This window comes from Pseudochaenichthys georgianus, chromosome 21 (genome assembly GCF_902827115.2).
Source record: "Pseudochaenichthys georgianus chromosome 21, fPseGeo1.2, whole genome shotgun sequence".
In the NCBI taxonomy this organism is placed as follows: Eukaryota; Metazoa; Chordata; class Actinopteri; order Perciformes; family Channichthyidae; genus Pseudochaenichthys; species Pseudochaenichthys georgianus.
The window spans coordinates 34,850,791-34,877,119 of NC_047523.1; the positions used below are offsets into that span (position 1 = coordinate 34,850,791).

At 40.7% G+C, this 26,329-nt stretch overlaps 1 protein-coding gene across 2 annotated transcripts in view; it reads left to right on the plus strand.

Annotated features, from left to right (window-relative positions):
• Nucleotides 1-1,054: 1,054 nt before the first annotated feature.
• parp4 (poly (ADP-ribose) polymerase family, member 4) overlaps nt 1,055-26,329 on the plus strand; it is a 40,054-nt gene continuing 14,779 nt past the window's right edge. Inside the window, exons 1-22 of one of the 2 annotated variants that reach the window (XM_034110406.2) lie at nt 1,055-1,163; nt 1,692-1,819; nt 1,983-2,208; nt 3,418-3,493; nt 4,029-4,107; nt 4,191-4,295; nt 4,959-5,117; nt 9,809-9,946; nt 10,367-10,537; nt 12,553-12,704; nt 14,726-14,857; nt 16,126-16,224; nt 16,956-17,139; nt 18,127-18,289; nt 18,612-18,754; nt 18,956-19,087; nt 20,170-20,256; nt 22,044-22,208; nt 23,522-23,559; nt 23,848-23,929; nt 24,764-24,901; nt 25,865-26,054. In XM_034110406.2, the coding sequence (XP_033966297.1) occupies nt 1,694-1,819; nt 1,983-2,208; nt 3,418-3,493; nt 4,029-4,107; nt 4,191-4,295; nt 4,959-5,117; nt 9,809-9,946; nt 10,367-10,537; nt 12,553-12,704; nt 14,726-14,857; nt 16,126-16,224; nt 16,956-17,139; nt 18,127-18,289; nt 18,612-18,754; nt 18,956-19,087; nt 20,170-20,256; nt 22,044-22,208; nt 23,522-23,559; nt 23,848-23,929; nt 24,764-24,901; nt 25,865-26,054 (2,785 nt within the window). In that variant the 5' untranslated portion in view covers nt 1,055-1,163; nt 1,692-1,693. Of the gene's footprint in view, nt 1,164-1,691; nt 1,820-1,982; nt 2,209-3,417; nt 3,494-4,028; nt 4,108-4,190; nt 4,296-4,958; nt 5,118-9,808; nt 9,947-10,366; nt 10,538-12,552; nt 12,705-14,725; nt 14,858-16,125; nt 16,225-16,955; nt 17,140-18,126; nt 18,290-18,611; nt 18,755-18,955; nt 19,088-20,169; nt 20,257-22,043; nt 22,209-23,521; nt 23,560-23,847; nt 23,930-24,763; nt 24,902-25,864; nt 26,055-26,329 lie in introns of those variants that run through there. The other variant, XM_034110407.2, reaches the window with a different exon arrangement.

Sequence of the window (26,329 nt, forward strand, 5' to 3'; positions counted from 1 at the left end):
GCATTTAATGCTAAACATTATAATAGTGAGAATTAGTTTAGGGTAAAAACTATGATGGTGAAGGTATATTTTATAAAGTACTGTATTTAAGTATAATGTTGACATATTTGTACTTGACTTCAGTATATTTATTCTATTCTTTTATAGACATTTTAGATTGCATGGTATCGATTTACTTTTTAAATGTACATGATATGAGTATGACACATTGTTGTACTACTCTACCCATATCATACTCTACCCATATCATTATACTCCACATTGACCAGACTTCATAAAAATGCTATATTTTGATAAAAACTGAACAATATATGTTGTTATAATAAAATAACACTGTGTAACACTAACAACCCAAATCATTCTGATGATTACATTTCACTGGTAATCATACTTGCCAACCCTCCCGATTTTCGCGGGAGACTCCCGATTTCATTGCCCTCTCCCGGTTTCCTCCCGGGGTCATATTTCTCCCGCATTTCTCCCGATTTCTGACAAAATCAGATTTACTCAGGACTGTTTCCACTCTGACTTTAATACAGCTACACCATTGTTTGGTTTCCATGGTAGCGCGTCTCTTTAGTATCGCGCGCAACTGAAAGTCTGAGAGGGTGAGGAAGATAGTCACATAAAACAGAACCAGAATCGACAACTCTACCCTCTGCTCACTCCTTTCCTGTAAAATACAGGTCCAGCCCACACATATGCTCCATCAAGGATGGTGCTACAGGCCGCAAGGCAGTGCACTTAGAACTACAATAAATGCATGTTAATCTAATACAGCTTCGCGGTGGTTTAGAAATGCTCCCGATTTCTGAGGTCTCAAGGTTGGCAAGTAGCCTATATGCTGGTAATACTTCTATTGTTTTACTTATGCAACAATAATGAATATTGGAAATGTACAGAGTATTTTTTGATTAAGATATATCTTCTTGTACAACGCCTAAGTAAATACAGCTGAGTATCACTTCTTCCACAACTGGGTTACGTCAATGTCACAACCTTTATTTTGAAAACACAAGCACACCGGTGCTGTGTTGCTAGCTTTATTCTAACCTGCGCAGCAGTGACAGCTCTGTATTTCTCAACACTTCCTCTTATCCCAGAACTACAGTCAAACTGGACTTTCTGACCACACCTGCATAAGTATCGCTTGGATGTTAACAGTTAAGTAAACCTCAGTTTCTTTATTTAACTAGACATAAGTGAACTAAGTGTATTGCTAGCTGTGTGGTACTTTTATATGCAAATGTCATGGAGAGCTAATTTAGCAATTTTCATAGTAAACATTAAAACCATACTTTGTTGTTTTAACTTTGTATTATTTGTTTTATAGTACAAGTTATTATATGCAAATATCACGTCTTAAGTAACGCCGATTGTGTTAAAGTGCATCCAGATGCATCAGTTTCTGATATAATCATTGTGGCATGTTTTGCTTCTTTTTAATGCCCTCATTTTTATATTTGTATTACCTTAGGGCAATGCTTCCGGGTTTGCTTCTCAGCAATTTCTTTGTTTCCGTGTGCGCCAGTGTGGGTGTGTCCACTTTACATACTGTCCCGTTATGGTCTCACGTTGAAGTTTACAACATATATTTCAACTGCACCAAAAGTATTAAGCAGATGGAGAACATTGTATTATATGATTCATTTTCCAATAAAGTATTTTGGTGTGTTCTCTCCTCCTCGCAGGCATGGCTGTGTTTGAGAACTGCGCTGTGCTGTTTGAGCTGAAAGTGTTGCCTTACAAGGAGAAGAAGGAGCTGAAATCAGCAATAACAGAGAATGGAGGCAACATTTCCTTTGTTGTCAATAAAAAGGTCAGAGGGTGTGATCACTTCCTATACTGCCAGGCTATGGTCTTTTGATTAAAAACGAAATATCTTCCTCCAACATGATTAATGTACATAAAGCTTGCATGTTTAAACTATGACCTTGTGTTGCAATGTTAAAGAACAATCATATATTGCTCATTTCCCACAGTGCTCTCTGATAGTGACCAATGATGTATCCAACCTGAGCTCCAACAGGCTGCGTAGCATCCAGAAATACCAAACGCCTGTGGTCGGGGTGGAATATGTGAACAGCTGTCTGGAGAAGGGAGTTCTTCTGCCTGTGGATGAATACAAGCTGGACATTTCCTCTCCCTCTGTGTTCTCTCCTCCTCTTCCCCCCTCCTCACCAAGGCGTAGTCCAATCTCACATCAAGGTATTATCAGCATACTGTAGGTAGTAAGTGTTAACAACAAGCATGTACACTAAGCACATGTTATATGCAACAAAACATTACACTTAAAACAGGATTCGAAAATTGGCTGCACACAGAACTGATTAGGTTTTGGTGGTCAGGTGTCACGTTCACTGTCACCTCACACAGCCCTTTTTGATCTTCCTAATTAATATGCTTATTATGACAATTTCCCACAAATGTGTAATTGGATAGAACTAGGAAGTGATGGCATTTTATACAGACATGGATGCAAATGTACTGGTTGCATAATGCATAAAACCTTTAGGGAGTCTATTTTTTCTTTTAATGTAGACACAATGTTTTAAACAATATAAATACCCTTTATTAGGTCTTCTTTTAAGGTCCACTAGAAATAAAGTCATGATTCCGTGGGATCCTTGAAACTTTGAAATTAGCAAGAAAAAATAAAGGCCTTGAATCTTTGTGTTGTTGCTGTCCAGAAACACTGCAACCATAAATGCTTATAGCAACAGTCGAATATAACATAAAATCAGTTATTGTGGATTCTCAAGTTACCATTTATGTACTGCAGCTTAATTGATCCCCATTGGACAATAATATATTGCTACTGAAGCAGTGAATGGAAGATGGTGAAGGCCATAGACCCTTAACTCTGATATGTGGGAATGCACCTTATTTACGTGTTGGTCTATAAAGCTTTTATATTACATTTGCGTTGGTTTAAAATGTGCTGTGTGGGTTTTTATGCACTGTATATGTATACAGAGGTGAAGGACTGTAATATAATAATGATTACTTTTCCGCTTCAACTGTGTCTTCCGGAGACAATCAGAATCATGACTCCACCCGGTCCCAACACAACGATGACTCATGATTCCTCTGCGTCGCTGATCTGGAACAGACACAAGTCGGAGCTTATTGTCGATCAATTGTTATGTCCTCCCACTTCAGTTTCACATTGATAGATGGACATTGTGATTACAAAGTACAGTTGAGACTCAGTCAGCAGGTGTATCTTCATAGCAGCCTTTGTCTTTAATAACCTGCAGCAGTGTTATAAATCAAGAGCTTTGTGAAGTGTTTTCATAGGAGCCCACAATGCTTACATAGCCTGTGTGTACTCGGGTTCTAATGCAAACCAGTTCTAATGCTTTTATTGCAGAACAAGTAAAGTGAGCTGTCGTTCTTGTGTCTTTTGTATTTTAGTGTCCAAAGTGCCATCGAGCAACACCGAGAGGGAAGAGACTTCAGGGAAGAGCAGAAACATCTTGGAAAAGTTCAGGTGTGAACATCGACCCTTCTCAAGAAGTGTGTTATATTAACCTGGGGTATCAGTGATGGAGCTGAACATGACATTTTATGAATCAAACAGATGGTTAAAGTCATTCAGACCTTTTGTTATGATTGTAAATATGTGTGACCTGTGCACTGCTTTGACCTTTATCAAGCTGATCGGTGACCTATTCCTGTCTCTCTTAGCAGTTCCTGCTCCTTCAGACAAAGAATGAAAAGATAGTAGTGTTACAGAGAATAGCTTGTACACTCACACAGGCTCAACACATTGTGTCACCTGAGTATGCAGCCCACGAAGAATAATTTCGATGAATAAATAGAAAACTGTCCTTCTTTTAAATCTCAATGTTCTCCATGTGAAGATGCATTTGTTGCTGCTCCCATACTTCGTAACATGGTGGTAGAAACAACTGGATGAGAAACACCACAAGAGTTCAAACATTAGGTCGAGATTTCTGCAAAATGGTGTATTCCCTAATAACACGTATGCATGCATTCATCTTCATTTTCATTCAATTCCACAGAATTTATACTGAAACTGATACGACTCTTCCAAAGTACCCGGATAATTTTCAAGTGGCAAAGTATTCAATCTTTGAAAAGGTAAAGCTTCAGTTGATTTTAAGCTTTTCTTATACTGCTTCTACATTACATGTGTTTTGTTAATAGCCTACATTTCTCTGCAGATAAACAGCAGGACGTGGTGTGTGCTGGAGCTTCAGAGTTACAGAGGAGAGACAGGATGCCGGTACCGGGTGGTCAGGTACTGGAAGGACGATATCGGAGCCAAGGTATGACGTATTTTATGCATCACTGCTTTGCTGAGCTAATAAATGACTTTATTTACTTACATCGATTCATTTCATTCAACTTCATACACTGCACACAATTCATATCACCATTTTTTATTTCTAAACTTCCTGCCTTCCCTTCATTTTTCAAGCTGTTTGTAATTGTATAGTAATTGACTGTTTCCCTAGACATACTAAATTATTTAAATATTCGTTTTGAGTTGCTTTACATGTTATTTGACTAGTGATTCTGTCTCTGTTATTCAACGGTTTTTTCATGTTGCTTTTAACTCAGATTAAAATGCTGGACATTTCATTTTTCTGGCTTTATGACCCAGTTATAATATCTTCTCCTTTATGTCTTCAAACATGCTGTCTACTGTAATATGCTGTTAAAGTTAACTGAAGTTAAAGGATCTGAAAAACTGAAGAGACCACCAGCAGAGTAAACATCAGCTAACCACAACAAATCAATTCCAGCAATCACCAGGAGACTAAGATGGACACTTTTGTTATAACACATCACATTACATAAACAAAAGGAGCAAATCACTTGTACAGAGTACCATCAAATCAACATGTGGGACTCGATCAGACTTCAGTTATAGAGTAACTTGAACATTGTAAAAAGATCAAAACCCATATCTGTGTTTGTGCTGACAGGAGGCGGCGGTGAGGGATATGCTGGTGCACCTGTCCACCTCAGAAGAAGCTCTGGAGGTCTACAAGATCCTGAGAGAGACCCTGCAGGCTGAGGGTCTGCAGCTGAGGAACAACACCCCCCCACAGGCCCCAGACCTCGGCTCCGACCCCCTCCAGCTGGTGGGACATTACATTTAATTTGATTTGGCAGATGCTTTTATCCAAAGCGACTTACATTAAGTGCAGGAGGGTACAGAGTAACACGAATCATGTAGGTACCTTAGCTTCAACTAAGCCAAACCATTCCAAGTGCTAGTACCTTAGCTTCAACTAAGCCAAACCATTCCAAGTGCTAGTACCTTAGCTTCAACTAAGCCAAACCATTCCAAGTGCTAGTACCTTAGCTTCAACTAAGCCAAACCATTCCAAGTGCTAGTACCTTAGCTTCAACAAGCCACACCATTCCAAGTGCTAGTACCTTAGCTTCAACTAAGCCACACCATTCCAAGTGCTAGTACCTTAGCTTCAACTAAGCCAAACTATTCCAAGTGCTAGTACCTTAGCTTCAACAAGCCACACCATTCCAAGTGCTAGTACCTTAGCTTCAACTAAGCCACACCATTCCAAGTGCTAGTACCTTAGCTTCAACTAAGCCAAACCATTCCAAGTGCTAGTACCTTAACTTCAACTAAGCCAAACCATTCCAAGTGCTAGTACCTTAGCTTCAACTAAGCCAAACCATTCCAAGTGCTAGTACCTTAGCTTCAACAAGCCACACCATTCCAAGTGCTAGTACCTTAGCTTCAACTAAGCCACACCATTCCAAGTGCTAGTACCTTAGCTTCAACTAAGCCAAACCATTCCAAGTGCTAGTACCTTAACTTCAACTAAGCCAAACCATTCCAAGTGCTAGTACCTTAGCTTCAACTAAGCCAAACCATTCCAAGTGCTAGTACCTTAGCTTCAACTAAGCCAAACCATTCCAAGTGCTAGTACCTTAGCTTCAACTAAGCCAAACCATTCCAAGTGCTAGTACCTTAGCTTCAACTAAGCCAACCCATTCCAAGTGCTAGTACCTTAGCTTCAACTAAGCCAAACCATTCCAAGTGATAGTACCTTAGCTTCAACTAAGCCAAACCATTCCAAGAGCTAGTACCTTAGCTTCAACTAAGCCAAACCATTCCAAGAGCTAGTACCTTAGCTTCAACTAAGCCAAACCATTCCAAGAGCTAGTACCTTAGCTTCAACTAAGCCAACCCATTCCAAGAGCTAGTACCTTAGCTTCAACTAAGCCAACCCATTCCAAGTGCTATTACCTTAGCTTCAACTAAGCCAACCCATTCCAAGTGCTAGTACCTTAGCTTCAACTAAGCCAAACCATTCCAAGTGCTAGTACCTTAGCTTCAACTAAGCCACACCATTCCAAGTGCTAGTACCTTAGCTTCAACTAAGCCAAACCATTCCAAGTGCTAGTACCTTAACTTCAACTAAGCCAAACCATTCCAAGTGCTAGTACCTTAGCTTCAACTAAGCCAACCCATTCCAAGTGCTAGTACCTTAGCTTCAACTAAGCCAAACCATTCCAAGTGCTAGTACCTTAGCTTCAACTAAGCCAAACCATTCCAAGTGCTAATACCTTAGCTTCAACTAGGCCAAACCATTCCAAGTGCTAGTACCTTAGCTTCAACTAAGCCAACCCATTCCAAGTGCTAGTACCTTAGCTTCAACTAAGCCAACCCATTCCAAGAGCTAGTACCTTAGCTTCAACTAAGCCAACCCATTCCAAGTGCTAGTACCTTAGCTTCAACTAAGCCAAACCATTCCAAGTGCTAATACCTTAGCTTCAACTAGGCCAAACCATTCCAAGTGCTAGTACCTTAGCTTCAACTAAGCCAACCCATTCCAAGAGCTAGTACCTTAGCTTCAACTAAGCCAAACCATTCCAAGTGCTAATACCTTAGCTTCAACTAGGCCAAACCATTCCAAGTGCTAGTACCTTAGCTTCAACTAAGCCAACCCATTCCAAGAGCTAGTACCTTAGCTTCAACTAAGCCAACCCATTCCAAGAGCTAGTACCTTAGCTTCAACTAAGCCAACCCATTCCAAGTGCTAGTACCTTAGCTTCAACTAAGCCAAACCATTCCAAGTGCTAATACCTTAGCTTCAACTAGGCCAAACCATTCCAAGTGCTAGTACCTTAGCTTCAACTAAGCCAACCCATTCCAAGAGCTAGTACCTTAGCTTCAACTAAGCCAACCCATTCCAAGAGCTAGTACCTTAGCTTCAACTAAGCCAAACCATTCCAAGAGCTAGTACCTTAGCTTCAACTAAGCCAACCCATTCCAAGAGCTAGTACCTTAGCTTCAACTAAGCCAAACCATTCCAAGAGCTAGTACCTTAGCTTCAACTAAGCCAACCCATTCCAAGAGCTAGTACCTTAGCTTCAACTAAGCCAAACCATTCCAAGTGCTAGTACCTTAGCTTCAACTAAGCCAAACCATTCCAAGTGCTAGTACCTTAGCTTCAACTAAGCCACACCATTCCAAGTGCTAGTACCTTAGCTTCAACTAAGCCAAACCATTCCAAGTGCTAGTACCTTAGCTTCAACTAAGCCAACCCATTCCAAGAGCTAGTACCTTAGCTTCAACTAAGCCAAACCATTCCAAGAGCTAGTACCTTAGCTTCAACTAAGCCAAACCATTCCAAGTGCTAGTACCTTAGCTTCAACTAAGCCAAACCATTCCAAGTGCTAGTACCTTAGCTTCAACTAAGCCAAACCATTCCAAGTGCTAGTACCTTAACTTCAACTAAGCCACACCATTCCAAGTGCTAGTACCTTAGCTTCAACTAAGCCAAACCATTCCAAGTGCTAGTACCTTAGCTTCAACTAAGCCAAACCATTCCAAGAGCTAGTACCTTAGCTTCAACTAAGCCAAACCATTCCAAGTGCTAGTACCTTAGCTTCAACTAAGCCAAACCATTCCAAGTGCTAGTACCTTAGCTTCAACTAAGCCAAACCATTCCAAGTGCTAGTACCTTAGCTTCAACTAAGCCAACCCATTCCAAGTGCTAGTACCTTAGCTTCAACTAAGCCAAACCATTCCAAGTGCTAGTACCTTAGCTTCAACTAAGCCAAACCATTACAAGTGCTAGTACCTTAGCTTCAACTAAGCCAAACCATTCCAAGTGCTAGTACCTTAGCTTCAACTAAGCCAAACCATTACAAGTGCTAGTACCTTAGCTTCAACTAAGCCAAACCATTCCAAGTGCTAGTACCTTAGCTTCAACTAAGCCAAACCATTCCAAGTGCTAGTACCTTAGCTTCAACTAAGCCAAACCATTCCAAGTGCTAGTACCTTAGCTTCAACCAAGCCAAACCATTCCAAGTGCTAGTACCTTAGCTTCAACTAGGCCAAACCATTCCAAGTGCTAGTACCTTAGCTTCAACTAAGCCAAACCATTCCAAGTGCTAGTACCTTAGCTTCAACTAAGCCAAACCATTCCAAGTGCTAGTATCTTAGCTTCAACTAGGCCAAACCATTCCAAGTGATAGTACCTTAGCTTCAACTAAGCCAAACCATTCCAAGTGCTAGTACCTTAGCATCAACTAAGCCAAACTATTCCAAGTGCTAGTACCTTAGCTTCAACTAAGCCAAACCATTCCAAGTGCTAGTACCTTAGCTTCAACTAAGCCAAACCATTCCAAGTGCTAGTACCTTAGCTTCAACTAAGCCAAACCATTCCAAGTGCTAGTACCTTAGCTTCAACTAAGCCAAACCATTCCAAGTGATAGTACCTTAGCTTCAACTAAGCCAAACCATTCCAAGTGCTAGTACCTTAGCTTCAACTAAGCCAAACCATTCCAAGTGCTAGTACCTTAGCTTCAACTAAGCCAAACCATTCCAAGTGCTAGTACCTTAGCTTCAACTAGGCCAAACCATTCCAAGTGATAGTACCTTAGCTTCAACTAAGCCAACCCATTCCAAGAGCTAGTACCTTAGCTTCAACTAAGCCAAACCATTCCAAGTGCTAGTACCTTAGCTTCAACTAAGCCAAACCATTCCAAGTGCTAGTACCTTAGCTTCAACTAAGCCAACCCATTCCAAGTGCTAGTAACTTAGCTTCAACTAAGCCAAACCATTCCAAGTGCTAGTACCTTAGCTTCAACTAAGCCAAACCATTCCAAGTGATAGTACCTTAGGTTCAACTAAGCCAACACATTCCAAGTGCTAGTACCTTATTACAATATGTATAGAGATTTCATTGGCCGAGGTGCAGTCGAAAAAGGTGTGTTTTCACTTACTATTCTGTTCCTCGTGTTTGCTGTAAAACACTGTAGTTTTATGTTCAGCTTCATGTTAATATTCTTTAGTAACGGTATTTCTTTCTCAATTAAATGTATTGCACCAGCATGTGGTGGATAAAATGTAATATGTTATGTTTATTTATACAATAATACAAACAAAGTCAATGAATTAACATAATTTCCTGTCAATATGCAACATTATTACATATTACAAAACTATTTAAAGGGTAAATAACTATTCATTTCATAGAAACAAATCCCAATAATCAAAATGACAGTACAAAGTACATTAGATTACACAATTGTCTTGATTTTTAAATACCTAGCCTTCATAAAATACAAAACTGTCTTTGCTTAAAATGAAATGAGAGGTGTTTTAGAGACTCTACTCCAAGCTTTATTGCAGCTTACATTTTCATGGCACAGATGTTCCTAAAATACATCAGTAGTATCTTAGTTAGCAGCGTTCTGAGTGTGTTAGGGTGAGTCACTGCTTCTGGACATTTGTGTAGCTGAATCTAATGAGCTGTTGATTTGATTTGCATGTTCCTTGTTTTACTGACAGCTGCTGCTGGAGGAGAAGCTGAACACAGGAAGCTTATCACAGGAAGTGGGAGTGTTTGTGGAGCTGCTGTGGACCGAGGCCCTGGGTTGCCTCGGCAACATCCTCACAGTCCCCATCAACAAGCTCAGCCTCAACGATGTAAGCTCCTCTCTGTGGATCATGCTGCTGTCAGACTACTGAGAGAAACATCAGCTTCCCCATCAGCCTTATTTGTTTGACCTTCCCGGAAAGACAGTCTAATGATGCATCTCATTACAATTATTCGTGTGTGTGTGTGTGTGTGTGTGTGTGTGTGTGTGTGTGTGTGTGTGTGTGTGTGTGTGTGTGTGTGTGTGTGTGTGTGTGTGTGTGTGTGTGTGTGTGTGTGTGTGTGTGTGTGTGTGTGTGTGTGTGTGTGTGTGTGTGTGTGTGTGTGTGTGTGTGTGTGTGTGTGTGTGTGTGTGTGTGTGTGTGTGTGTGTGTGTGTGTGTGTGTGTGTGTGTGTGTGTGTGTGTGTGTGTGTGTGTGTGTGTGTGTGTGTGTGTGTGTGCCTGTGTGCGCGCCTGTGTGTGTGTGTAGGTGAGCAGGGTGGAGGGCTTGTTGCTCCAGGCTCAGAGGAAGCTGAAGGAGTCAGATTATAATGAGGTTGCGTCTCTTATTGATGAGGTGTACACCCTGCTGCCGCACAAAGAGCCACGCCCCTTTCTTCCCACTGCCAAGTTCATCTCTCAGAAACTGGATCTCTGTCAGGTAACACTGAACTCACACACAAACACTAAGACATGCAAGGCAAGTTTATTTATATAGCATCTTTCAGCACACGGCAATTCAAAGTGCTTTACAAAATAAAATGAAAGACATTTCAGAAGAAATACAGACAGCTTGAAGCAAATAATTATGAATTGTAAAGCCACATGCTGTCTTTTTCCAAAATACAGTATACTTTGGTGTGTTCACAAACATAGCCAAAAACCCTGTTGATGAGTGTGCTGTTGACGGACTTTTACAATGACGTCATTGAAAAACATATTGATGTACATTATATCTGGGTTGGATTTTTTTTGTATACTAATTGCATAAATGGTACTAAAGCAAGAAGTATATAGTAAACACTTTTTATAGTTAGTTTATATCATGGTGATCCTTATACACACTGATAAGTACACAAAGAGTTGGCAGTTAAGATAAGATTAATTCTATTTGTAGTGACTGTTATGTTTTGTTTTCATTTGAGCGATAAAAAGTTCCTGGCTTCTGAAGCTATTTAGTTCATCATTATTTTAATTTTCAATTTAACAGAAAAGTTATACATAATAAAATGGTTGATATTTACATTTGAATTCATTGCATTTATTAAAAAGTAATTCTGTGTTTGCTAAATTATGGTTTTACCCAATTTGGTTTATTTCGTTTTAATCGACTCTAGTGTGTAGAACATGTTCACTGTTTGGCCACATATAGTAATTGTGAAGAAAACTTCTGTTTAGCAATGTAGAACCAAAGTTCAGGAAAGGAATGGAAATTGGATTTGCCTTAGTCAATACACTGATATTTATTGAGAGACAAAACGGCCGGAGAATTCACAAGGTATATTCACATCTCTACAGATGAACTGCCCCGCGAACTCTGGAGCTAAAAGGGGCACAGCGCAGATCTATACATTAGAAAAGGAGTGGCCTATATTCCCGCCTTTCCATCTACCGTACTTTTCGGACTATAAGCCGCGACTTTTTTCCCCATTTTTTTTGTACAGCTAACGGCCACTAGGGAACCTCCTAAATCTATGGATTTTACAGGTAAAATTAACCACCTTTAACACTATGGGCTCTATGACCGGTCCGCGCCCCCCACCTTTAAGCGGCGGGCTCCAGCAGGAAAAGCTGGAGGCCGAAAAAGAGTGAGACAGGTAGCGCGCCAAAGTAAAAGTGGAACCGAGAGACAGAACGAGAGCAAGACAGACGGACAATTTAGCTGCTGCGGTTTATATGCAGGTGCGCTTTATAGTCCGAAAAGTACGGTACTCAATACCAGACATTCAAGAACAAAGACTGGTTTGTTATTACCAACTTGCATGGTCCACACTTCCCCCACAGGAAGGCAAAAGGCCTCTTGACCTTTGTCCTCCTCAAGTGACAGACAGGGCACATGCAGGAAAGACTGAGAATCTCTCAAATACACAGATCGGACTAAAATATTCTCTGACAGTAATTTATTTACTTTACATCCAATGTCGGAGCCAAATGTAGGCTCTCTGTGTGTGTTATTCATTATATGGAATGTTTGACTCATTATCGGTGGTGGGTTTGTTCACTGGAGCGTGGGCTGTAGTAAGTGGTGGTTTAACCTGCGATCACCTGCTCACTTGGGTTTCTGTATGGAGGTGGGGAAGCAACATTTTCTGTTCACCGCATGTCTACTCTCATTGAGTACATCACCCTTCCACTTGCACTCGCCGTCATATGCAAAGGAATTGGTAATGGATTGTATTTTATTATTGTTTGTTTGTGGAAGAATACATTATCAAACAAACCCATGGAGTACAGCGGATATGTCCGTGCACGTCATACTAGTGTTTCTTCTCATGTTTAGCCCCTTGCAGCTTTTTGTTGACTAGCTAGAGCCACGGTAGCAAATGTAAAAACATGAATTGTTTAAACCTAAACAAATATTCTGAAATACACAGCATTTCCATTCATAAACCCAAGTCACCAGTGTCCCCTGTGCACATGCAGGTTAACCTCATCATGATATCTTCCTTCGTCTAGTTAATCCGAGATGTTCTCAACGTGAGTGAAATGACCCTGAGGAGCCCCACGCCCTCCTGCCTGGGGAAGTACCGCGCTCTGAGGTGCTGCATTGAGGCGGCCCCCCCCGACACCCCCGAGCTTCAGGCTGTCACCTCCCTGCTGCAGGAAAGGTAGCGTAACACCTCGGAAAGACGGGAGGAAGCCATTCAGTGATGCCTGGCTTCCAAACCACAAACACATGCATCTATTCTCAAGAAGGAGTTGCAGATATACATTCACCACCAACTGTTATTTATGTTCCTATTTCAGGCGGTTTACAGTCACACATCTGATCAAATATATGAGCATCATCACGTAATTTAATAGCGAGTCTCATTCGTCTGGTTCTTCCCAATTGTAGCCATTTATTTGTATTAAAGGTCCATCTGCAGCACAGAGGAGAAACATTGTAGAATGAGCGCTGGGGGTGATGCCCCTCAGACCTCAGTTTTTATCAATTTCCTGTCTTACTCAAAATATATACAGAGTTTGCTATAATTGGACCATAAATCAGTGAATAGTACGGTATCTGCTTCGGAGGGTTTTAATTTTTAGCTCAGTAAAGACACAGTATAACACATATCCGGTTTAGTCCAAATATTGCACAGTGTTATCCATCAAGCTCACAGCTTTTTTGCCACGACATACCTCCTCTTATTACTTTATTCTTTACTTTCAATCAAACACTACCCAATTCATTAAGTTACATTTCTAACTGTTAAATTATAGACAACACTTTGGGCAAAATCTAAGAAAGAGCGGAGTACATTTCCAGAAGAAGAGAGAGAGTTTGAGGGCACAGAATGCAGTTTTAATATTAATTAGCCTTTCCTCTTCTCGAGACATAAATAATACAGATCATACGTGTTCACCACAGGCTTTGTATGAAGCAACCGGGACCATACCATTCAGATTCATTGTAAAGGAATATTGATGGTAATAGTGTCGTCAAGTTTAGAGGTAAAAGGCCTCCAAGGGGGTATACTGCGAAGCAGGATTTTCGCTTAGCCGGCTAAATTCAGGGAAAACTCCGGCTTTCCGGTCCTACGAAGCTGGTTCTCTTTTTAGCAGGCTAGATCTCCATGGTAATATATGCTAAGCAGCTAACCTGGTCGGGACCAGGTTAGGTTGCAGGCTAAGAGCTCAACTCAGTGAAAGCACCGCCTGCTGACCAATCAGAGCTCAGTGTGCGGAGTTTAAAGCGATCAAGTCATATTACAGGAGAAAGGAAATACAGAAAAACTGCCGTCGCAGGAAAGACGGCCGGCAAAAATCACCGACTGTGTGAACGTGAACATTAATAGAATATCACCTCCCATCTTCAGAGCAATCTGACTATTATAACATTAGCGTTAAGAAAGCTTACTTAAATATCGGCCACAACATAAGTAACCGGATCAGAGTACATTAAGTACAGTCCGCGGCATATCACTTCATAATGTATCATATATTTTATTATCTGAGTCAGCTGAGCCGTATCTGGCCGTGCAACACTCACAGTGTCACATACTGTATGCAGAAGTATTATTTTAAGCAACCCATAAGTTGACGAAACACTCGAGTCAAATGTAATTGAAGTCAGATCGTGTTTTAGACGGGGCAGTGATATCATAAACCTGTTAATGTACGCATTCAAACACTTTTTCTTTTACCAGCTGTATTCACCTTGCAGGTGCAGCTCTGAGGCTTTTATCCTGGATAAAGTGTTTAAGTCATGGATGTTTAAAGTTTAACTTCTTCATTTTTGACTAGTATTAAAGTTCACTTTTCATTCAGTGCGCTGCGCTGTCAGTATGCTTCTCCATGTTTGTGATTGGTCGAATGCTCCAGATACCACCCCTTTCATGTGAACGCGCACCTAACTAGATAGGAAACGGCTGGCTTGAGCGATCCACTTGATAACCAGCGTCGTAGGACAGTTTAGCGAGAGCGCGTATGTTTTGGATTAAGCCAACCGGCTAACTCAAACATATCCAGGTTAGGTTGAACCAGGTTCGCAGTATAGGCCCCAAGTGTCTTTTGTGTGTTTTTAAACCCTAATGGGGCGAGTAGTGACCATCCATAAACTCCTAAAAATATGTTTTTGGTACATACATGTTTGTTTCCGTTGAGTTTGGGCGCTCACTTCCCATGTTCCCATCTGTTCTCTCAGGAAGATGCAGGTCAAACAGGTTCTGCGTGTCAGCCGAGGGGTGGAGCTCCAGACGTTTAAGAGTGAGTTTGGGAACGTGAGGCCTCTGCTGCACTCCTCCAGCCCCAGCAACTTTGTGGGAGTCCTGTCTCGGTGAGAACACACACGCACGCACGCACACGCACACACACACACACACACACACACACACACACACACACATACACCATGTATACATCACTTCAGGGGACATTACATTGACTTACATGCATTTCCTGGAGACTTATCCTAACCTTAACCCTAACCAACACATGCCTAACCCTAACTCTAACCAAGTCTTCACCCTAAAATTAATGATTCCCCTCATGGGGACCTCCAATTTGTCCCCATGAGGGAAGCCAGTCCCCACACGTGACTATGTAAACAGATGTAGGTCCCCACAAGTATAGTAATGCTAGACCACACACACACACACACACACACACACACACACACACACACACACACACACACACACACTCTCTCTCTCTCCAGTGCCTTTTGTTTTTGTTAATCCTTCTGCTTGCACTCCTACTTTGAAAAACATTAATGCCACGTAACGTTGATCATCTGTTTATACATGTTGTGTGTTGTTCAAAACGTCCTCTGACTCCATGCATCCTTAATAGCAGTTGATGAAACTGTTTGTTGACAAAAAATAATACTATCTTCTAGTTCATCACAATCAGAGCTTCCTTCCGCTCTGTGATTGCTAACCGTCAAAGAACAGGATGAAAATCAACTCTGAATCACACGCACACACACACACACACACACACACACACACACACACACACACACACACACACACACACACACACACGCATCCTGAGATGTATCCATCAATTGTTGTTGGATAATCCCAGGTTTTCTTGCAAGGACGCTGATAAAGATCATTTCCGAGACGAAAAAGTACTTGTTGATTTTAAAATCCAGACTGACTTCTGTACGGAGGGTGTACCACCAAGAAAACATGGTATTCTGTTCTGACTTGAAAGCAGAAAAAGGTTTACTTTTCCTGGGCTCCGTGGCTAAACATTTAATTAAAGGCCGTTTTGATGGATTTAGGGATAAATGAAGCTCATAGATCATAGTCTATGCTGTGTGTAACGTGAGTGTTATAGTTCCTTTGTGCAACCAGTTCAAATTGGATTCTGATGTTGGTTCCTTTTAAAGAATAATGTGAACAACTCCAGACAAGCTGTTAATCGGAATCGAGCGCTTAGACTCGCAGTGGAGCGTAGCTTTAGCAACGTGATATATGTGATGATATAGTAATGCAGACGGGTACAGTGTAGTGAAGGTCTTCAAATGGACAACTAAGAAATCTTATTTGGTTTTGGATTTTTTTTTTACTTTAACAATGTTTGCCCTCTCTTTAGTGGTCTGCTGCCGCCCCGTGTCGGAGTGGAGCATCATGGGATTGAGAGAACAGACGCGGGTAATCTGGGCAGTGGAATCTATTTTAGTGATGACCTGAGGTAAGTAGAACATCTGAAATCAAGTTTGTTTTGAAATATAAAACTTCTATATACTACTCTTGAATTGCCTAAAACATTACCGGATTTTATGAAACGATTGCGTCTATGAGAATTCATTGTATTTAAAACAGAGGTGTCCAAACTTTTTTCACCGAGGGCCACATACGAAAAATATACGAAGGGCTGGGCCGCCCATTAGAGGTATATTACTGTACCTCGTAAGTTCAGTTATAAGTTAGCAAAATCAATGTAGGTAAATGATGCTTGTGAGTGTTGGCAGCTCATCCCTTAAAACAGAAGATTGATTATAATAAGGAGAAATAGGAAGGGTGTATTTCATGCTTGTTATGTAAATAAGTCATTGGGCTTTTTTCTTAACAACTAAGATATATTAGAAAATGTTTCCAACTTTATTTGACTGAATTTATTTGAATAGTGGTTTTATTAACACATGAAAACTACTGTGTAATATATTTTTACATTTATCTTTAAGAAGTATAATACAACACAAGCACAAGTTTCATTATTCCCTTATACTTTTTGAATTTGCTGAGGGCCGATTCAAAATGGTCCGCGGGCCGCATTTGGCCCCCGGGCCGTAGTTTGGACACCCCTGATCTAAAAGGTGCTTTTCTAATGAGTCTTTGATCCTCATGGCATCCTATGGGGAACCAGATGGCAACAACACACTCATCTGTAGTGAGACTGTGTTCCACTCTCCTTATCCACAGCGCCAGTTTGAAATACTCCAAGCCCAGCGAGACAGACGGCTCTCGGCTGCTGTTGGTGTGTGACGTGGCGCTGGGTCAGGGCATGGACGTCCATAAGAAAGACCTCACCCTGACCGAGGCTCCGGAGGGATACGACAGCGTGCACGGGGTCCGCCGCACCCCCAACACTCACTCTGAGTTTGTGGTAGGTGTTTTCATGCTAATTGTGAGGGAAATAACCGGCTTGAGCTTCAATATCAGGACACATGTATTTATTATCCTTGCAAGACTGGAAGTAGTCGTCACATACAGAGCATTTGGGACAACTAGTTCCTGAGCAGTGTCCTTCAGATGCTGATATACAAGTCAGAATACCGGTTCAAAGCAGTATTCAATGTTTAGTTTAGATTAGCTAAGACCCACGTAAGCAATAAACATGACAGTCATATGTCTCTCCCCATAGAGGCTGAATCAGCATGTTAATCACATGGCTATCGTATGCCTAAAACAGTCCTGATGCTCTTCCAGGTAATCAGACATCCTGTTACGCACACAGCTACGCAGGGCCTTTGTTATTATGCGCTACTCTGATACTGGAAGAGTACATTCAGTATTTTCCCAACACTAATGTACATGAAATTAAAGCCTGTTTCTGCAGCTAAAATCGATGTTATTTCTTTATATCAAGACTGATACAGTTTATCAAATTATATTTTGAGATGCTGAATGAAGTAAACAAAGACTGACTGTTTTGCACTATCAAAGCTTGTATTAAGAATCTTAGGAGATACATGTGTATATGATTGTATAGATGTGTGTGCAAGTACGTAGTATGTATTGTTTGTCTGTTCATTAGTGTAACAAAAGCGAAACACAATTAAAAAGGATTTCAAATGTACTTTTGAATGCTTATCATCATGATTTCTACATAATCTCCCTGAAAGTAAAACATATTTTGTGTGGTTGCGGTTATAAATGTTATTTATAGTGCTGTTGGATTAGAAGTTTTTGACCAAAGTATCAAATGTTGTTTTTGAAAAGATAACACGTTTTTTTCTTTTTAACCATATTCTTTTATATATTCTGTAGAGATTTTAATAATTGTTATATGCAAATAATTTCAAAGCTTTAAATAATCTTTACTTCTAAGTCTGTGTACACTGTAACATGTATACTTGTACTTGTGCTCCAGGACGACGAGTACGTGGTGTACAGTCCCGATCAGGTGAAACTGAAGTTTGTGGTTCAGTACAGCGCCGAGGGAGACGCACCGAAGGAGTTCAGTCCAAACATCGACATCTGCGCTGAGCCCTCTACGGACCGAGATGAGAAGATAACTAAGAAACCTGACAATGGTATTCTTCTCCTGAGGTCCGGCACTTTGAATGTCTGATCTGATATTCAGACCCATATCTTTTTGAGATGTCATGTTTTATTTCAGTTGAGGGATGACTTCCAGCTCCTAAAGACATTTTAAAACCACTTTAATAAAGTACAATTCCCCAATCCACTTAGCTAAATTAGGCAGCGTTTGACTTCAGACCGTAGGAAAGCTTTTCTTCCAAGATGAATCAGATGGTCAGAGTGGTTTGCCGTTGAAAGGATCAATGTTGTCCTGTATTGTTGTCATTACAATGCAATCAACCAAACACAGTGTGTGTCTTGGTGTGTGTGTAGATGAGGAGTTCATGTCGGATGAAACGTATTTCTGCACTAACCCTCTGGATGACGTGAAGGCTGGTCTGATGGACAGCTCAGGTCAGCAGCTCCCTCTGCAGGCCGTCCACGTGAAGTGCAAACTGATGGATCTGCTCTCTCAGGTGAAAACAGACCAACTCATTCATATGTTCTGTTCAGATGATCTATTGGTTGATTTGAATTAAACCTCGTAAAATGCATCAGACTACCATAGGAGAATATATCTTATTCTCATTGTTAAGTTTACTGGATCTAAAAAAACACTGTTATACAAGTATCTAATCTGTAATTAAACTCAAGTGTTCCTTCGATCCTCTTTCCAGGTCATCATCTTCCAGAAATACACCAATCTGAGCTCTGTGCCCATCGAGGCAAAGTACGTCTTCCCCCTGGAGGATTCTGCAGCAGTGTGTGGATTTGAAGCTTTTATTAATGGGAAACATGTGGTGGGACAGGTAACCTAACTTCACTTTTCATATCACAGATATTAGTCTTACCCTCTAGTTCAGGGTTGTCAAACTTAAGGCCCGGGGGCCAAATCCGGCCCGCGACCTAATTTTATGTGGCCCGCAAGAGCTTGCAAAGAATATACATTACAATTGGTGTAATTGTTGAATATTTACTTTCAATTATTTGCCCTAGACTTCTGCTTTCAGACGTAGTTATTTAGGAAGATATTACCAGAACTGATAATAATCCAATGCAAGGCCAACAATGTAATATATTATTTAATACATATTATATATTTACATATTTATATATAATTAAAATTACAACCGGCCCTTTGAGTGCAACCATAATGCTGATGTGGCCCGGGATGAAATTGAGTTTGACACCCCTGCGTCTAGTTACTGTATTTATTTCTCATATAGACTTATTTTATTCATTAGATAATTTCTTAATGATTTATCTAATTTATTAAAAAGCATATACAGACAACAGCTACAAAATGTCTTGGCCGGTTTGGAAAATGTTGGTGTGGTTATGGAGGTTATTTAAGATGTTGAATCAATTGCTGACATCGTTAGGAAGAAAGAAAAGGCAGTTTTTGTTGAGTCTTTAGACTTGGCCTGTACCCACAAATCATCAAAATCAGTGTACAAATGTAGCCACTTTCTGGTTTCAACTGCCATTTGGATCCTGAACATGTCAGAAATGGATTCAACATCCTCAATAACCCCTAAAACCACTCCAAAATGTTCCAAATCGGCAAAGCCATTTTGTATCTATTGTCTGCATATGCTAATTGGTGCTCGTTAATGCAACTTATGCTAATTAGGCAAATTGCCCAACATATGCAAGTTAGCATCTACTGTAGCAGTTTCTATATGTGCTGGGGGTCCATACTATACATTTATATCATAACACTTACTCAACATCTCAGGTTCACAATAGGACTCTCTGAGCTGGAAAATAAACTATTGTATTAAACATACTTTGTTATTGTTTTATGTGTAACAGCGAAACTCACCAGTAAAATACAAATTCACTTCATGGATGTGTTTTTAAAACTATCTTTGCCTTGTTTGTATCTCAGGTGAAAGAGAAAGAGACGGCACGCAGGGAGTACAAGCAGGCGATAAAGAAAGGACATGGAGCCTACCTCATGGACCAGGACGCCCCCGTATGTTCACCCTCTGCATGCAAGATCTAAACAAAGCAATCTCTGATTCTGAAATATTACACTGATCAATCAATCTACAAGAAAGTGTTATTACCCCTTTTCACAACACCTTATTTACTTATCTTATTTACGATGCATGACATTGGGTTGCAAAGACAGAAGTGACAGAAGTGTTTTCGCTGTTCTCTATTCGTTCAACATTATTATCAGCATTGCTTCTTGAAGAGACACGGGACTCTCCCAAAGTCTCTGATAAGTAACAATCATATTTACGAGCTTAAACTATTCCAACCATACATCTAATTTAGCATTGCAGAAGGCTGTATAAACTACAATGCCCATGAGCCCCAGACACCGTTGTTATGGGAAAAGACAAATGGTTTCAATTATTTAAAAACGCAGCCGCATTTATACTATATTCATTCAAAGTTCACTCAAATTCAAAATACATATTGGATATGTTTATCTCCCAATAAATATACCTTTAATGTACACACCTTGTTTCTTCTACTTTGTATCAACAGATGTTTTCTTTTAAAGGTCACCTATTATGCAAAATCCACGTCTCTTCTACATCAACATGTGTCCCCTCTTCTTCATGTCTCTTCTACATCAACATGTGTCCCCTCTTCTTCATGTCTCTTCTACATCAACATGTGTCCCCTCTTCTTCATGTCTCTTCTACATCAACATGTGTCTCCTCTTCTTCATGTCTCTTCTACATCAACATGTGTCTCCTCTTCTTCATGTCTCTTCTACATCCCCATGTGTCCCCTCTTCTTCATGTCTCTTCTACATCAACATGTGTCCCCTCTTCTTCATGTCTCTTCTACATCAACATGTGTCCCCTCTTCTACATCAACATGTGTCCCCTCTTCTTCATGTCTCTTCTACATCAACATGTGTCCCCTCTTCTTCATGTCTCTTCTACATCAACATGTGTCCCTCTTCTTCATGTCTCTTTTACATCAACATGTGTCCCCTCTTCTTCATGTCTCTTCTACATCGACATGTGTCCCCTCTTCTTCATGTCTCCTCTACATCAACATGTGTCCCCTCTTCTTCATGTCTCTTCTACATCAACATGTGTCCCCTCTTCTTCATTTCTCTTCTACATCAACATGTGTCCCCTCTTCTTCATGTCTCTTCTACATCAACATGTGTCCCCTCTTCTTCATGTCTCTTCTACATCGACATGTGTCCCCTCTTCTTCATGTCTCCTCTACATCAACATGTGTCCCCTCTGTGGAAAAAGACTCTGAAAGTTTCAGGAACAAAGATTCTCTCTCTTTTTGTCCTGATCCATTTCTATAAAAACCTGTCTGAAAATGAGCTGATCATATGTTGGCCACTTTATGATGTCATAACAATGTGTTGTCTTGTGTAGCCATTAGCCAATCAGCAACCAAGGTAACCCCCCCCCTTATCACCTGAATCTCCTCCGAGAGCACCTTTGTGTTCTTTGTAACCAAATGTCTCTCAGAGGGGCGTGGGGAGGGGCTCCTTATTTTCATCTAAAGAAACAGACAGAGAATCAGCACTTTGGAAACAGGGCTGAAACAGAGGGGATTATGGGTAATGCTGCAATGACCTGTTTGGTGTTTGGAGCCAAACACTTCAGAGACATGTTTTTTATATATCTGAAACCTGTAATATATTGATGAAAAACTGTATAATAGGGGACCTTTAAATACTGTATTCAAGTCAAAATGATTTTCCTCCAGAGGTGATTAAAATAGTTATGTCCGCTTTGTGTCTCTAACTCCTTCACTGTGTGCTCTCCGCAGGATGTGTTCACCATCAGTGTGGGCAATCTGCCGCCCAATGCGACCGTCCTCATTAAAGTCACGTTCGTGTCCGAGCTGGTCGTCACGGACGGGTCCATTTCCTTCCATCTCCCTGGGAGCGTGGCTCCATGGCAGGAGAGTGCGGCGCTCTACCAGACCACACAGGTAAAGGGAGGTCAAATGTAGACCCCAACAACAATACTGCACAAAGTAAAGTCTTCATTCACCCTTTCACTCTCGCCTTCAACTCCTAATCCACTAACCCCTCGCCCTTATTCCACCTAGCTTAGCACTTTTTACTTTTGTTGTTATTTATTTTCTTCTTTACTTGATTGTAAAGTGCTTTGAGCACCAGGAAAAGCGCTATATAAATGTAATGTAGTATTATTATTATTATTATTATTCTGAATGTTGTCTTAAGGTGCAACAACAATTCAATCAGGAGAGACGGGTTTGATAAGAATACATATTTATTGCCAGGAATACACAAATGAATGTAACGGAGTTTTGGCCATTAGGCCCCGTTGTGCAGGAGTATCATTCGGGAGGGGAGAACCGATCCGATGAAACCCCCCGGGGTCTAGACACTGGTGGTGGAGAGTGGATAGTTGGGTCCGGTCTGAAGGGGAGGCGCTTAGCTTGACCCTGGATTCAGAGGGACAGGAGGGGAAAAGGGGTGGAGGAGGGTTGCGTAGAGTCAGCTGAAATGACAGCTGACAGAGGGGGGGGGGGGGCAGATTTAAAAGGTGCAGCGGAGCGCTGTGATAGGCTTGTGAGATTAGAGCGAAGTGATTGGTTAAGCTGGGGAGTGACGCCCCGATCACTTATTGAGAGGAGAGAGAGTAGTGACGTAGCTTAGTAAATGAATGAGTGAAGAAGGTCTTCCTGGTTGAACTTGCGCTGAGCTTCATGAGTGCCTTAAAAGAGCGAAACAGCAAAAGAGTATAACACACCCGGATAAGATAAGATGGACCTTTATTGATCCCCGTGGGGAAAGTCAGTAGTTTAACAGCAACAGGGTAAGATTGAAAAACAGGATAGCACAGAATCACACAGTTAAGGATAAAATCAAAGATACAAATAAAAAATGGTAAATAACTATAAAATAAGAAATGAATTAAAATGAACATATTTAGTCATGTGTACATATTATTTACATGTGTGTGAAAACAATGTGTATTTTGCAATTTACGCATGTGTTTTCATCAGTTTGAGTTATTTACTTTTTAGTCTCCTTTTTTGTGGCTCGAAAGCAATTAAATATATAAGATATCAAATAAAGCGGGACTTTTCATAGTCTTCCTTCATAAAGCTATCCTACGTCTGCATGAACCATTCATCCATGGAGAGATACAGATCGGAGGTGTTTTTATTGTTCAGTGTTTCCAGTTGTGTTCGTCTAACTTACTTAAGTGCGGGGCTCTGCATTGAAAACGAATACTGTTAATGTTCCGTGTGTGTCTTGCATTGATCAACAGGTCACTGTGGAGAAGGTGTGTGTGAAAGATGAGGCGAGGTGAGCTATGTTTTGTATTTTGACTATTTTGATAGCTTAATTGTAATCCTTCAATTTTACACCACCTTTTGTGCTGAATGATTGTGGAAAAGCACACTGTCCATTCACTTGTTTATCCACACATATGACATCAATGACACTTTTCTGTTTGTCATTATCTCAGTTAAACATTTGGATAGAAAAACAAGTTGTGTTTTTCATCGTTGCCTCTTTGTCCTTCTTACTGTAATGTGGACTTTAATGTACATCACCTTCAAGGCTTTGCTCAATGTGTTGGTTGTTGCTCAGAGAGTTCACCCTGGACATGGCGATCGAGATGCCGAATGAGATCACAGAGCTGCGTTGCATCAGCCATAAAGTCAAGATCAAGGTAATCTGTGTTTGACATTTGTTTGGGATGTGTTAGACATTGTTACATGGCTGTTATCGTCTCTGTCTTACCGTGTGCTCCACACATCAAGAAATAGCAAATATTGTACACTTCTATAGAAATAGCATGTATTCTCTTGACTTGATGCGTTTGGAAATGCAGACTAAAGTATACCAAAAATATGTAAAATGCCTTAATGCTAAATGGTTTGGCGTTCTGATTATGTAGCCGAACATTGCACAGCCTGGATAATGAAAAGTAAAATGTACTGTTTTATGTAATTCTACTATTGGGGTTGTCATTTCTACCTCACGGCCATTTTCACACAAGCACGCGGTTTGATTGGCTAGAGCTTGTACTGGCATATGATTCGCTTCTGCCGAGGCGTCAAAAGTTGAACATTGCTCAACTTTTGAAGCGAGCCACGCCCCACGTCGCTTCCCAAAATGCAGTTCGGCTAAAAGTGACGTCACCCCATTCAAAGTGAACGGGCAGAAGCGTTGGAAGCTTCAACGCACGCCGCCGTGTGGACGGGCCGTCACTCTAGTGCTGAAATGATGCCAGAGTTTTTTTCTGATTAACAATATCTTGATTTAGCTAAATAGTTTTCATCTCAAAATACGAGAGATCTCCCTGGCACAGCTTCAATAAAATGCCTTATTTTTGTATCATATCAAAAGTAGTGTTGTCTTTATCTGCTAATCAGACTGCATACATCTAGAGTTTGTGTATCTGATTAGCTCAAGCCGGTGACGAGAGATATTTTCCTAACACTTTATGATCTTCATGTGTACCCTTTTTTCTTTTCTCTGTGTTTGTGTGATATTCCCACAGAAAACCGACTGTAAGGCAGTGTTGAGCGTGCTGCCGGGAGAGGTCATGGGTCCAAGTGGCTTCATGCTGTCAGTCACTCTGTCGGAGGTCCACCTGCCCAGGATGTGGGTGGAGAAACACCCCGACAAGGACAGCCAGGTCTGCATGTCTGTCTGCACGCATTCCTCTCTTTATCTCTCTCTGGAGCAAAGGCAGAACGTATAAAAGTTAGCGCTGAGCTTCAGCCTGCAATGTTCAAACCAACAGATAAAGCCAGAAATCTAGGTGTAGTCATGGACTCTGACCTGAGTTTCAACAGTCACATTAAAACAGTTACTAAATCAGCCTACTATCACCTAAAGAACATATCTAGGATTAAAAGACTAATGTCACAGCAGGATCTGGAAAAACTTGTCCATGCTTTTATCTTCAGTAGACTCGACTACTGCAATGGTGTCTTCACAGGTCTCACTAAAAAATATATTAGGAAGCTGCAGCTGATTCAGAACGCCGCTGCTCGAGTCCTCACTGACACTAAGAAAGTGGATCACATCACTCCTGTTCTGAAGTCTTTACACTGGCTTCCTGTGTGTCAAAGAATAGATTTCTAAATACTGCTGCTGGTTTATAAAGCACTGAATGGTTTAGGCCCAAAATACATTTCTGACCTCCTGCTAAATTATGAACCATCCAGATCTCTCAGGTCTTCAGGGACTGGTCAGCTTTCTGTCCCCAGAGTCAGAACTAAACATGGAGAAGCAGCGTTCAGTTATTATGCTCCAAATATCTGGAACAAACTCCCAGAAACCTGCAGGTCCGCTGCAACTCTGACTACTTTTAAATCCAGCAAGAAGACTTTTCGCTTTGTCGCTGCTTTTAATTGAACTATTCATATCTTAAACTGCACTGTAACTTTTATCCATGTACTTTTTCTTTTAATGTTTATTTCATTATCTTTGTTTTTTAATGACTGTTTTTAAATGCCATTGTCTTAATGTCTTTCATTTTTGTAAAGCACTTTGAATTGCCTTGTGTTGAAAGCGGCTATATAAATAAACGGTTCTTGCCTCTCTTTATCTCCCTCTGTTTCTTTGTTTAAACATCTCTCACTTTCTCCTCTAGGCCAGCATGTTAGTTTTCTATCCAGACTTTGAAGTGAACTCCGAGCGTGAATCTGATGAACTCGTCTTGCTGCTCGACACGTCGGAGTCCATGAAGGGAGAGTCTTTCATCTTGGCCCAGAAAATCGCCCTGAAGGTCCTCAGACAAATCGATAACAACACCAAACTCAATGTCATTGTATTTGGCACAGGTCAGTTTGAATGTGTATTCATTTTGGGTACAAATTGATAACGCAATAGGTGAGACAATGTTAAAATATCTCACCATTAATGAGTAAGCTAAAAGTATTTTGACTGAATCAAATAAATGAAATCAAAAATGAATACGTTATGTAATAAAACTGCAAGGCACAAGCCATGACACTGCTTTGGTTTTGACCATCTGTTATTTACTCTTACATTCATTGTGTCAGCACTTCTTCTCACGTCAGCTATCACCTCCAACATTTCAAGTACAAGAAAACTG